Source organism: Neurospora tetraspora (genome assembly GCF_033439725.1).
Source record: "Neurospora tetraspora strain CBS 560.94 chromosome Unknown B0H65scaffold_3, whole genome shotgun sequence".
Lineage (NCBI taxonomy): Eukaryota > Fungi > Ascomycota > Sordariomycetes > Sordariales > Sordariaceae > Neurospora > Neurospora tetraspora.
This window is the reverse complement of record NW_026944385.1, coordinates 2,117,805-2,130,191: the sequence shown is the minus strand read 5'-3', so window position 1 is coordinate 2,130,191 and position 12,387 is coordinate 2,117,805. Positions and strand designations below refer to the sequence as shown.

General features: G+C 47.3%; 4 protein-coding genes and 1 non-coding gene across 5 annotated transcripts; 1 reads left to right on the top strand and 4 right to left on the bottom strand.

The window, feature by feature from the left end:
* Window positions 1-1,613: 1,613 nt before the first annotated feature.
* Window positions 1,614-3,599, bottom strand: B0H65DRAFT_157935 (P-loop containing nucleoside triphosphate hydrolase protein). The gene is made up of 2 exons (XM_062821190.1): window positions 3,419-3,599; window positions 1,614-3,364 (listed from the first exon to the last, which is right to left on the bottom strand). Exons 1-2 carry the CDS (start codon window positions 3,460-3,462, stop codon window positions 1,696-1,698), a joined length of 1,713 nt encoding a protein of 570 aa, XP_062682951.1. The 5' UTR covers window positions 3,463-3,599; the 3' UTR covers window positions 1,614-1,695.
* Window positions 3,600-4,872: 1,273 nt separating this feature from the next.
* Window positions 4,873-5,862, top strand: B0H65DRAFT_441454 (uncharacterized protein; the record flags this gene model as incomplete). The annotated part of the gene is made up of 1 exon (XM_062825526.1): window positions 4,873-5,862. One exon carries the CDS (start codon window positions 4,873-4,875, stop codon window positions 5,860-5,862), a length of 990 nt encoding a protein of 329 aa, XP_062682950.1.
* Window positions 5,863-5,993: 131 nt separating this feature from the next.
* On the bottom strand, window positions 5,994-6,606 carry B0H65DRAFT_157921 (uncharacterized protein). The gene has a single exon (XM_062821189.1). The coding sequence runs from the start codon at window positions 6,498-6,500 to the stop codon at window positions 6,126-6,128; it is 375 nt and encodes a 124-aa protein (XP_062682949.1). The 5' UTR covers window positions 6,501-6,606; the 3' UTR covers window positions 5,994-6,125.
* Window positions 6,607-6,968: 362 nt separating this feature from the next.
* B0H65DRAFT_t167 lies at window positions 6,969-7,082 on the bottom strand. The gene has a single exon. It is a non-coding gene; the product is annotated as a tRNA-Leu (tRNA).
* Window positions 7,083-7,709: 627 nt separating this feature from the next.
* B0H65DRAFT_522200 (uncharacterized protein) lies at window positions 7,710-8,374 on the bottom strand (the record flags this gene model as incomplete). The annotated part of the gene is made up of 2 exons (XM_062828770.1): window positions 7,710-8,053; window positions 8,188-8,374. The coding sequence occupies 2 exons, from the start codon at window positions 8,372-8,374 to the stop codon at window positions 7,710-7,712; spliced, it is 531 nt and encodes a 176-aa protein (XP_062682948.1).
* Window positions 8,375-12,387: the final 4,013 nt, after the last annotated feature.

The window sequence follows — 12,387 nt, the reverse complement described above, 5'->3', positions numbered from 1 at the left end:
TATCATGGTTTTCGTCTCTTTTTCTCATCCGGCCTCTCGATGCCCCGTATAGCAGTGGCTCTCTTGCACGCGTGCCTGAGCCAAAGACTGCTGGTTCGGACCAAGGCTCCAGGGGTGATGGTCGTTGTCATGGCATACGGATTCATGAGTTCCCGATATGCCTCCTTCCCACAATGACGGATGCCAGCCGTCCACAAACACCACAAGCCGGACAAGGGCAAAAGCGGTGGATGAGCAATGGCTGACAATCCTTGGCGTTGCGGCAAGTATCTTGGGTCGTGCAGCAGTGTCATGGCTGCATTACCACAAAGGTTCGCTGGACAACCAGCTATGTGGATGGCGCTGAATGTAGCCTCCCGAAGGAACACCAAACACAGCTTTCCCAGCCACAACTGAACATCCACTCATCCCCGCTCCCCTCAATATCAACTGTCGAGATAAAGGTATGTCTCGTCCTCCAACTCACCAGATATCCTCCAATCCTTCCATTCGCTGTGCCATTCCTTCCCAGTTCGCTTCCTCCATCTGCAAAGAACCAGTGCGTGACCATCCTACGACGTCACCACCAATTCTTGCTCAAGTGAGGACCAAGTCGCGTTCCGGCCGTTCCTGCCACCCGTCTCCTCCCAATGCAGACAACCACCCGTCCTGTAAGATGTCGACGAGCTATCTAGATGTCCATATCTCCTTCCGCCACCATGAATCCAGCACGCTGCAACTCCCTCTCGAGATCCATACCCCAAGTCGTCCGAAGAATAAAAAAGAGAAAAAGACAAAACCAGCGAGGCGCAACCTAAAAATGGTATCCGTTCCAAACCATGATCAGCTGTAGCCAGCTGTCCCTGGCTGACCATCACGCCACGCGCCGCCCAAAAGCCAAACCCATGACGCCGTTTATGTGAGCCCACCATAACAAAACGAAACAGAAGCCGATCCCTCCTCCGTAAACACGAAATATCTGTGAAACCGCCAGCCATGACAAAAAGCCCGTCCATCCGTCGTGTATAAGTTTTGCGTGCGCGCCTTTTTGTAATCCATAGAGCCTGATCCGCCTGTAGAGCCGATGTTGTTGAGTCGTGCGATCATCAAATGATGAAAATGTGAGAGCCAAAATAAAGAATTGATTTGCTCATGTGTCGAAAGGTGAAATCGGCTGGAGATTCGAGGAACGAGGAACTGTGTTGGGTATAAGGGATGAGAGGCGTTTCAATGGAGGAAAAAAATCTCGCAGCGCCTCGTGGAGTATAAAGCCGCTTCCGCCGTAAAGCCAACAAAGACGTATAAACCCCACACCGCTCAAGACTCCGCGCCCATGCCGAAACGTTGTAAGCCGTGAATGCGAACAGGATTAAGCTGGACCGTATCGAAAAATCCGTGAAATAGGGCAAACTCCAAGAGAGATTGTGTCGTAGTACAGTTCCGTGTGGATGTCGTTGAACTGTTTGCAGGGTCGGCAGTAAAGGGTGTGATATACGAGTCTGCCGTAGCGTAAACGCAAACCTGACAGGCCGAGGGACAACGCTTGTCGTCATGGTAGCCCATTCACAGTTCGAGGGAAAGAGAAAGAGATGGCCGAGAGAAACGACTAATATGTACAATCCAAAGACAAAATAACGTGGAAGCGATGCATGGTCGCACGCCTCCTCACATTACCACATATTCCCCTCCTTCCATAAAATGTTGGGAGAGTTTACCCTACTGGGCAGGCGGTGGACCCTGAGGCTGACCCTGACCTTGGGTACGAGGACCGCGCTGACCACCGTAGTTCTGGTTCTGACGGCCTCCCTGGCCCTGGAAACCACGTCCACGACCTCCGCGGCCACCGGGCTGCCCGCGGTTGTTCTGGTAGTTGGTGGGTCTGGGTTGGTTGTTGGAAGGACCTGCGCCATTTTGGTGACCGTTTTGCCCTTGCCAATCACCCTGGGCCTGGGGGCTAGGTCTATGAGGCTGTTGAGCTTGGGGATTGAAGCCAAGTTGTTGGTTGCCTTGTTGAGGCGGGAGCTGGTTCGACAACTGTGTCTGTGTTGGAAAATGCTGTTGCTGTTGGGTCTGTTGAGGCCGTTGCGACTGCTGCAGTTGCTGTTGCTGATGCGGCTGTTGGGTAACAGGCTTGAAGGTCGAGATGGGCCGGGGGATAGACTCGGGGTTCTCGTACACATAGAGGCTCTTGTCAATGGTCTGAGGAATGGGCTGGATCTCAGTACCAAGGTCACGCTCAATGTTATAAAGGTTGAACCTGTCATCCCAGTTGATCAGGTTAATAGCAAGACCAAGGTGACCATAACGACCAGAGCGACCAATGCGGTGAAGGTACGTCTCGGCGTTCTTGGGGAAATCGAAGTTGATGACGACGTTCACTGCCTGAATGTCAATACCACGGGTGAGGAGATCCGAGCAGACCAAGTTACGGCAGACACCGTTGCGGAAATCGTGGAAGACACGATTTCTCGCCTGCTGAGCCATTTTGGCGTGACTGTAGAAGCACGAGTATCCGAGCTCGGTGATCTTCTTGGCGAGAAGTTCAACGCGGTTGGTAGAGTTGCAGAAGATGATGGACTGGTTGATCTGAAGCTTGGAAAACAGAGTGTTCAGGCAGTGAACCTTTTGCTTCTCCTCAACAAACGCATAGTATTGAGTGATACCGCGTAGGGTAAGCTCGTCCATGAGGTTGATCTCATACGGACTAGTCATGTTCTTGTCCGAGAAATCCTTGACCGAAAGAGGGAAGGTGGCGGAGAACAACATGACCTGACGATCCTTGGGGTGGAACTGCAGGAGCTGCTCAATGACGGGGGTGAACTCTTGCGACAGGAGCTTATCAGCCTCGTCCATGATGAACATTGGGCACTCGCTGAGATCGGCCACCTGCTTGCCAGCTAAATCGAGGATACGGCCTGGTGTTCCGACGACGATGTGTACGGGGTCCTGCAGACGCACAATGTCGTCCCGCAAACCAGTTCCGCCGGTTGTCACCATGACGTTGATGCCGAGATGCTTGCCGAGCGTCTTGCAGACTTGGGATGTCTGCATGGCAAGCTCACGGGTGGGAACGAGGATAAGACATTGGATCTTGGAGACCTTGGGGTTGATCTTGGAGAGGGCGGGGATGACGAAAGCGGCAGTCTTGCCGGTGCCGTTCTTTGCGCGTGCGAGGATGTCTCGGCCGGTGAGGGCGACAGGAATCGCTTCTTCCTGAATTGGGGACGGTTTCTCGAAGCCAGCCTCGAAGATACCCATCAAGAGATCCCTGTCGTGTATGAAGTCTTCCCAATCCAGACCCCTCGTGTTTGTAACATCCTCGGTCTGTTGTCTTGTGTCTCTGGCAGGTAGATTAAGACTCTTTTTCCAGTCTTCCGGGCCTGAGCTATCACAACCATGTCAGCTGGGTTTGGGACAGAAGGGAAGGCGGTCAACCTACCTCAGACTAGTAGCTTTCAACTGATCCGCTAGTTGGTCGGACATTTTGCCAGATGGTCGTTGTTCGGTTGTGGAACCTGTGGTGGAGGCTCAGATGTTGCAAAAAGGAGAGCGTATAGCACGATGGCTTCGTCTCCGGGGATGTGTAGCGAAATGGGCAGGTGGCTGGCAAGGGGAGAGGAGCACTAGTTGTGGGCGGGAATCCCCTCTTTCTCCTTTGTATTTCGGTGTGTTGACGGTGAGCAGGGCCAGATAGGCGTAACTAGGCGAGGCAAAGGCCTATCGCGAGCGGTCGTGGGGCAAAGGTGATACGGTGGTAGATGGAGATGAGGTCGCGAGGAGGCTCGTTTCGTGTGGGAGCACCAAGGACGTTCTCAATCGTTGATTTTTTTTCTATGCCTCGAAGTCGAGCGACGTCTTTTGTGGGAGAGGCTGCGAGGAATCCGATTCGGTGTCGACGGCTGGGTCTTGATTGGCCTGTGAAAAATGGAGGGCGAATCAAAGAGACGTGTGCGATGCCGTCGGGAGAGTGGGACGAGATGGTGCTTTGCAGCTTAAAGTGTTTCTGTTGTGATGGTTTGTTGTTGTGGTGGTCGTCTGAAAGCGGGGCAGAAAGGCAGAGAGTTTGAGGGAAACTTCCGAAGCTTGGACGAGGCGAGGCGGTGCGGAAGTCGTGATTCAGTGCTGGGACTCTGGGAGTGGACGAAGGAGCCGGAGCGTCTCGTCAAAACTGTGCAGAAGGGTCTCTGATCACGTGTTCCCTTGATGTTCCCTGCCGAACCCTGCGCCTTCCAGTTGTGTACCGCACAATCACCATCGTGTCCACCACGAACGGGACCGACCTTTCCATGTCCCGTCCTCCTCACACAGGCCACAACTCGGCCGCGGCATCGCCTTCCAGTTCCACTCAGGGGCAGTTCGGTTTATGAGCGCTGTGCCTTCCTGTAGGTTGTGGGTAGTGTAGTTCTGGTGGTTGCCCGGTACATTGTACCGACGTCATCCACTGGTGGGATATCGGCGACATCCACATCCATCTTTGGTACGTAGAGAGCCTCGGATTTCAATGATGAAGAGTTTAACAAAATGTTTTGAACTCTGACACTGGGGAAAACAGTTAAATATGATTCAAATCGGCCACATCGGTGAGTGTGTGCATCATGCCCGTCACTTCACTGCCGTCCTCGGTGGTGTACATACGGTACCTACAGGTAGTTGGGAGTTGCCCCACACTCAAAGGTGCCGCAGGCAGGCAATGTCTGAGGTGAGCTCCCAGCATGAACCTACTTACATCATCCATTTCCCACCCTCCACCAAACACCGTACACCATCCCCATCGACCATCTCCTCCCGGCTTCCACTCCTACTCGACTTTCGGCACGCTGGATTATCGCGCCCGGAGCCATGGTTCTCTATCAGCCTCAGTGAACTGCAACATGACTACTTGAAGCCGTCATCATGTTTTCTTGGAAATCTGCCGCCATCCTCTGCCCCGGCAATGCCGCCCTCGCGACCCATGGCTCGCTCACGCTAGTCCGGGCAGCAACAACCTCATCAAGTCGGCTATGTGGTCCTCTAGCCGTCGATCCCGTCTTCTTTGACCTTCGTCCGATCGCTCCGACTGCCCGGGGAGCTTTCCAAACCCGCCGTTTCGCTTCGGTTCATCACGGCGCAGCAGACGCTGAGCTGCCGAAAGATCACCCCGCATTGCATTGGCCCGCGTCCAAAAACCCTACACCCTACGATATATTTGGGCAAAGCAAGAACGATCCGTATAACAAGAGGCGATTCCATGAGCTGGTGAAGCTTTACCACCCGGACCGGCACCCCCACCCGGGGCTTCGCGACATCCCTCATCCAACCAAGCTTGAGCGCTACCGTCTCGTCGTCGCCGCCAACGATATTCTAAGCAATACGCAAAAGCGCCGCATGTACGATCTCTACGATCTTGGTTGGAGCAACCATCCGGATCTGCGCTACGACGACGTCCCCTCGAATCACAATGCCTGGCACCGCCGCCCCGGTAATGCGAGCATGAACGCTACATGGGAGGATTGGGAACAATGGCGTAATGAGCAAGAGTCGGGAGGTACTGGTCAGCAGCAAAAGCCCATCTTCGTATCCAACGGCGCATTCGTCGTCATCGTTTCCTTCTTCGTTGTTATCGGCAGCTGGCAACACGCTACACATGGTGTACAGAGCGGCGTCGCTCTTCTGGACGCTCACGAGCAGACGCACGCCGCCATCAACAAAGAGATGCGACAACGGTACGGTGAAACGGCCGGTCTGGGCCGAGAGGCAAGAGTGGACAACTTTTTGAAGCAGCGAAACGGCTGGGACAATTATCCCCCTCATCCGCACCACATATCCGGTTACTATCGCAACTTGCCGTCACAGGCACCTCCGCCTCAGTTACCACCACCGGCGCCCAAACACGACGGGAATTAGCCTGCTACCGCTTGATCAAAGCTACTATTGTTGTATCATGTAGATACATGCATTTCCGCCACCTTGTTAACATAGATCAGTCCCCTTGGATGCCGGGCAATGATGAACACTGCTCGCCGAGGTTGATCCACAGAATCTTCGGAGCTTAAATCGCTCTTCGGATGGAATGAAAGCCAGACCGCATGGGATAAAAGCGTTGAAAGGCCCAAACAAATCCGGTTGAACATACGAGAATGATATACCTACGGTCTGATAGCATAAAGCTATACAAGCGTGTCTAGAACACCGTGCTTCGTGTTGAAACAAAAGAACGCGCACAGGGCCCGGTTGGAAGTGCAAGCCGTAAAACAACGTCCAGCCGCTTTTTGTTTCTGGACGCAAAAGACGTGGCTCAAACAGCTGGAGCAAGGCTGAAGAACGCGCCTTTGGCCCAACTTGTGTTGGAAGAATTGGCGAAAGTGGAAGTCTTTGTTCTCGCAGAAATTTCTGCGACGTAAGGGGTTTATAGGCAAAAAGATCCGGTGAGAAGCGAAAAGAGAGGGCATTCGCACCTCCATCGACCCAGACGAGAATGTTCTGTGGAGCTGGGCGGCTGGTGAGCTTGCCCAAAAATTTGTTAGTGCTAGAGCTAAGACCATTTCCGCTGCCCTGTGGCTCAGGGGCTCAGGGGCCTGTCCGAGTTAGTAAAAAAACAGATGTCATATCGTCCGAACTAACATTCCGTCTCACTTCAATTCCGCGATCCCCCCTAAACACGCCGTTCAGGCGTTCACTGCTCAACGGTACGAAAAGAGAACAACCTCAGGATAGAGCTAGCACGAAACTTGAAATGAAATGGACGGGCTATTGAATGAAGTTCATCCGTCTCGGCTCACTCAAAGTTGCACACCGTTGCTCGGTTGCAAACAAGTCCGGTGGTAATACCTACCCATCGGAATTCGTGATGCGATCCCGTAATTCTCCTCACATCAAATCAACCTTCATGCCCCAAACACACGCTCAACCATGATGCCCCCGCAGGCCATGTAAGAAAAAGCTGAAGCATCCCGTCGCTGGAGAGTACGAACATAAGGGCAAAAAGGAGAAAAATAAAGCAAAAAATTAAGTGACTGGAGTGGGATTCGAACCCACGCATCTTGCGATACTAGAATACACCGCACTGAGTGCAGAAGAAACATTGTTCTTGAGTCTAGCGCCTTAGACCGCTCGGCCATCCAGCCATTGGAACATTGTTGAACAACAGGGATGTGATAGGTGCATAAGTACACCAGGTGCAACACACCAAATCCGCACCGAGTTGCAAGACGATTTGTTTACTTGCCCCTGATGATGACGGCATAGATGTGCGAATGATCGCAAGAATAAACCGAACAGGGACAGTCCAACACCGCTCGTTGTAGTTGGGACTTGGGAAAGGCCACTACAAAACTGTGATGGGTATTACAATAAGTTGGAAACACATCGGTCAGGGTCCATCAGGAATTTTTCATCCAGGAACTGCCTAGAAATTGGGTTCAAAGGTATATTTAAGACGCATGGATGCGTGATGAGTATACCCAAAGTCTGATATACAGACCGTGATCGATGTGTTCGGATTATTCTTACGACCATTCGCTTCTTCAAAAACCTGAAGCCCAACAAAGATTTTTACATCAACTATTCTCAGCTTCATGCTCTGGGTTCCTCTCCTGCTTCCAAGTTCTGTTTTTTTCCGGCCTTTTTGAACACAACGCTCTCTGTTTCGAATTTGCTACATACCTCTACCAAACTATGAGCAGCTCGAATATTCCCCGACAGGCGACAACAGGATCACACACCCACAACGTGCACCCAAACCACCAACTCCCTCAAGCATCAAAACACCCAGGAACTCCATAAACCCCACCAACAACCCAAAGCCCCATATCCAGCCCTCCCCACGCAAGCCACACCAGCGTCAGGACTGCAGCCGAGTTCAATAGATTCCCCGCATGCAAGGGATGCTTCCGCTTGTCAATGACCAAGAACCCACACCAGGTAACCAAGGCCGTGGTTCCGACCAGCAGCTTGCCCAAACCCAGCATCATGTTCCCGGCATAGACTTGGTCTGCACCGAGGAGGCCGGCAGGGCTCAGGGATAGGAGCGTGGCTGTTTGTTGTTGGGTGTGGCATTGGAGGGCTTGGTAGGCTTCTTGCAGGTGGACAATTATGTCTTGGGAGGAGGGAGCGGTTGATGTAGAGGGGTGGTCTTTGTTAGTGTTGTTAGCTCACGCCGCCCAACGACCAATGAACAGCGCTTCCGGGAGGGCATTGGAGTGTGTGTGCTGGACAGACATGGAACTTAACTACAAGGAAGCTTACCTGGGTCGGATACATGTCTTTTAGCCGCCGCGCGAACGCCGGATATGGAAAGAACAACGATGGCGGTGACATAGAAGGCGATGAGGAAGGGGTAGGTTATGTCCCAGACTCGCCAGAGATCGATCCGACGACGAAAGCGAAGCGGGCGGGCGATGAGCGGTTGTGCTTCCATGTTTGTGATTGTTTTGGATTTCGGCAACCGAGAGGTACTCTTGGATAGAGGTAGTAACTCTGTGTGAAGAGGTCGGTAAAGAGCGAGGCGGATCCCATCATCCCCATTTAAGGGTTTGTGTATCTAGTAAAATCCAATGGGATGTGTAGACGCGGTTGTGGGCTGTCTTGTCTCTTCGATGATCCATCATAACCTTCTCAAGGCGTGCTAGGACGTACCTTGTTGCTCACGGAATTGGTCCTTGCTCGATGCGTGCTGGCCTCGTACGCAGGATGAAATCAGTGAAAAATGGTGTTCAAGTTTGGTCTTCGCTTGATGAGTGCATGACGAACTGGTAGATATGTTCATCAGTGGCTGCCCATGGATACCCCCTAGCCATTACCGTCAAGATGCCTGATACACACGGCCTCAACCTTCGCCTCAGACGACGCTCCTGTGTCAAGACCTTCGCTGTTGAATTCATCACTGTCCCCTCGACTCCCTCCCTTCTCCCACTCTAACGCCCACAGATCAGAGAGCTCCTCTATGGCTCCATCACCCCCAAACCCACCCGTCCATCCTCTCCCCCCTCAAACAGGACACCCCTTCGTACCATAATACCCCCCAATAATCCACCTCGCCAAATCCACAATCGCCCAAATGCACACACCCCCCTCCGTCAAAATTCCCAGGCATTTTACAAGAGAAAACCTACCCACACTCACCCCCAAAACTACACGCACCCTCCCTACCCCATATGCCAGCTAACATGTAAATATTATCGTTTTGTATAGTAAAATCGTGTTTTCTCATGTCTTCTAGCATCCCTGCTAAAATCGACAAGTGCACTAAGACCGCCAGAGCCGTAATATTTTCGTAGTATTAACTACAAATCCATCTCTTATTTATTTACTTAGTAATATCTACTCATCGTCACTAATCACGATGGGGTTCTTACTACCACCCTTTCTCCCATACCATAAAAGAACCAAGTTAAAATCACTCTCGTCGTCAGCATAATTATCCTCCCCCTCATACCAAAACTACTACGCAGAATCATCCTAATCCCACCCCTCGTTATATACCTAACGATGGCATCTTTTATCCTTCCTAAAATCCTATACCGTTTTAATATTAAATAAATAACGAGAGCACTCGTAATACCTATTAGTAAAAGAACCGTAATACTAACACTACTTTTACCCCTATCGCCGCCATACTAAAGAACGAATAAGACCGATCTCCTACTTCACTTTTAGCTATAATTTAAAGTAATTAGAACGACCTTTACGCTATTCTACCTACTCCCCATCCCTCTCAAAGGCCACCCTATACAAGGGCTCTATTTTACGAAATAAATTCCTTAAGAACCAATATAGAGGAGGGGGGAGGGTATAAGCGGCGGCCTCCTTTTACTCCTATACCTCCTTAACGAAGTAGGCTTACTATTACTTATTTATAAATAGCTCTAGGGTTTTATTATTCCTAGCCATTTATATATACGGCTCCCTCTTATAGAAAGGAATAAAATACTCTTCTAAATCTGACTTTTAAAAGCCATATCCAATCTCTACCCTATCGAAATAAATAGCGTCGTCGTATAGGATTATAAAAGGTAGCTACTCTTTAACGGAGAACGAGGACTACTGTACAAAGAAGGGGGAAGAGGACTTCGAAGAGGGGAGGGATAGAGTATTAAATAAGATAGAGAGCCTAAAATCCGACTTAGAATTAGAACTAGCTTCCTCCTTAAAATTAAAGATAATAATATAATTAGCAATTAGGGTAGGCTCTCGTTAGCGGGACTAGGTAGGTAAGGTAGGCTCGTTTAGCTAAGTTACTTTCTTAGTCACCTTCTTAGACCGCTAGGATCGTTAGAATATAATTATATTTATAGTATTAAAAGCCTCGATATTATTACCCAATTCGTATTATAAATAGTAATAACGAATAGAAGTACTAATAGGTATAGCATTCTTCAACGTCCCGCGTAGGCTAGTTAATTATTAACATAAGGTAGCTTAGGACTGCGTAACCCTCTATAACTATAATTACAAAGCGCCCTCGGCTAGCGGTCGTATTATAAAGATACGGTCTTTACTAAACGGTTCCCTTTTATTACGCAGGCGGCCTTTAAGCACTACTTTAGCTGCTAACTTAAGGCGTAGATATTTATCTACCGAATCCTATTAAATAAATTAATATAGGATATATTAGGAGAAAGATAAGGAGGCTTATTCTAATTTAATTCAAATACTAAAAATAGATAATAGTCTTCCTTAATAACTAATATATTTAACTCGCTAACTAGTAATTTTATCGTATATACGTAGGGCAATCTATATTACTTCCTAAATATACTAGTATAAAGGGGTAAAGGCTTACCTTCGACCCTCTTACCCTCTTTTATAGAAGGGAGTATTATAAATAATTAGTAATATTAATAGTCTAATATATCGAAAGCCTATAAATGTGACGGCGCTGGCGGACTAGGTCTGGGTGCTATGCACGAAGGTGGTTCACGAGGGTGCTAGAATGAAATATATAGAGGATTCTAGGTATAGTACGGTCTAGGGGATATGAGTCCTTCAATTGGTTATACCAAGACCGGCTATAGGGTAGATCTTAGCCCGTATAAAGTTTACTATATAAGTAAAGAGGATATAAATAAAGGGATTAATTAATAGTAACCCGTATATAAGTCCTACTATCGCTTATACTATTAAAGTATTTATTTAAGTCTATACGCCTATACTTAATTCTCTTCCTCTTTTCTTTTCCCTATCTAAAATTTCTATTATAAATAGAATTTTAACTTTGCCTTCGACTTACCCATACTATACCCTTACATTATTTCAAATTAACCTAATAATTACCTAAGAAAACTGAATCTTAAAACGAAACCAAAAAGATCTATTATAAGAATTTAAAACACCGAACATTTATAATAACTATACGATAGTATTACTACGCTAAATACGTAATAGCGCCAGTAGTTGTAAAAGTATTGAATAGATTGAAAACTACGATAACGATCATTATAACGAGGATATTTCTAACGACGAACGTAATAATACCTTCTTCGGAAAGGAGGGCGGAGATAGTAATGGAAAAGGAGGCTCTAGCTTTTCCGATCCCGACCCTTTATAAGAAGAGGATATAATTATTAAATTAAAAATTAAAAAGAAAATTGTTATTAATAATAAGAAATTTAATCCTAAATATTAAATTATTAATTCTATTATTAAAAGTAATATATATAAGGCCGTAGATTTTAATAAGGAACGCTATAATAGCCTCTACCTTAATAAGGAATACTCTCGTAGTAAATTTATAATCCTTCGTAAAAAATCCTTATATTATATATATTATTTATTAAAGTAACCGAACGAAGTATTAGCTAAAGCGGTCGCTAATATAGGAAAGGATAACGAACAGTTTAAATTATCCTTTAATTTATTCGATTAATATATTATAACGGTAATTGAAAATACGAAAGCCTTTAATATTCGCCTAACCAAATACGAAGTTACTAACGATTTAAAATAAAAAATAGAAGAAATTATTAAATTATTTATTTGCAATTCCGTCCCCAATATCCCCTTTTAAATTTTATTCCCTTCCTTAAACTTCCTATTTTCCGGCTATTTAATTAAAAAAAAATTTACCGAATTATATTATAGAGACCCCTAGGCTATAATCTGAAAATTCAAATTATTATTTGTTATATATATAATATAGAAGGAATAGGTATTGGAATTTTATTACTTTGTTTCCTACTTAAATATTAAATTTAAAATTATTTACGATTAGGTCCCCGCCTTAGCCGACCGTTATAGCGCTACTATTCCCGCTATAGTCTAATAATTAAAAGATTCCCTTATAAAACAGGAAAATACTATTAAGGGATTAAAAATTTTTATTATTAATTTAAATATTAGTAAAGGAATAATTAAAAATAAAAATAAAGGAAAGGTTAAAGAAACGGTACTTCCTAGTATCAAGAAGGATGCTAGCGAAGCTCCTCTTAAGGT

Bases quoted from the DNA above. Each gene is read 5' to 3' on its own strand.
- B0H65DRAFT_157921 (XM_062821189.1), bottom strand. From the start codon at position 6,500: ATGGTCTTAGCTCTAGCACTAACAAATTTTTGGGCAAGCTCACCAGCC.
- B0H65DRAFT_157935 (XM_062821190.1), bottom strand. From the start codon at position 3,462: ATGTCCGACCAACTAGCGGATCAGTTGAAAGCTACTAGTCTGAG. The intron at 3,365-3,418 runs GTAGGTTGACCG...TGGTTGTGATAG, and splicing joins TTGAAAGCTACTAGTCTGAG to CTCAGGCCCGGAAGACTGGA.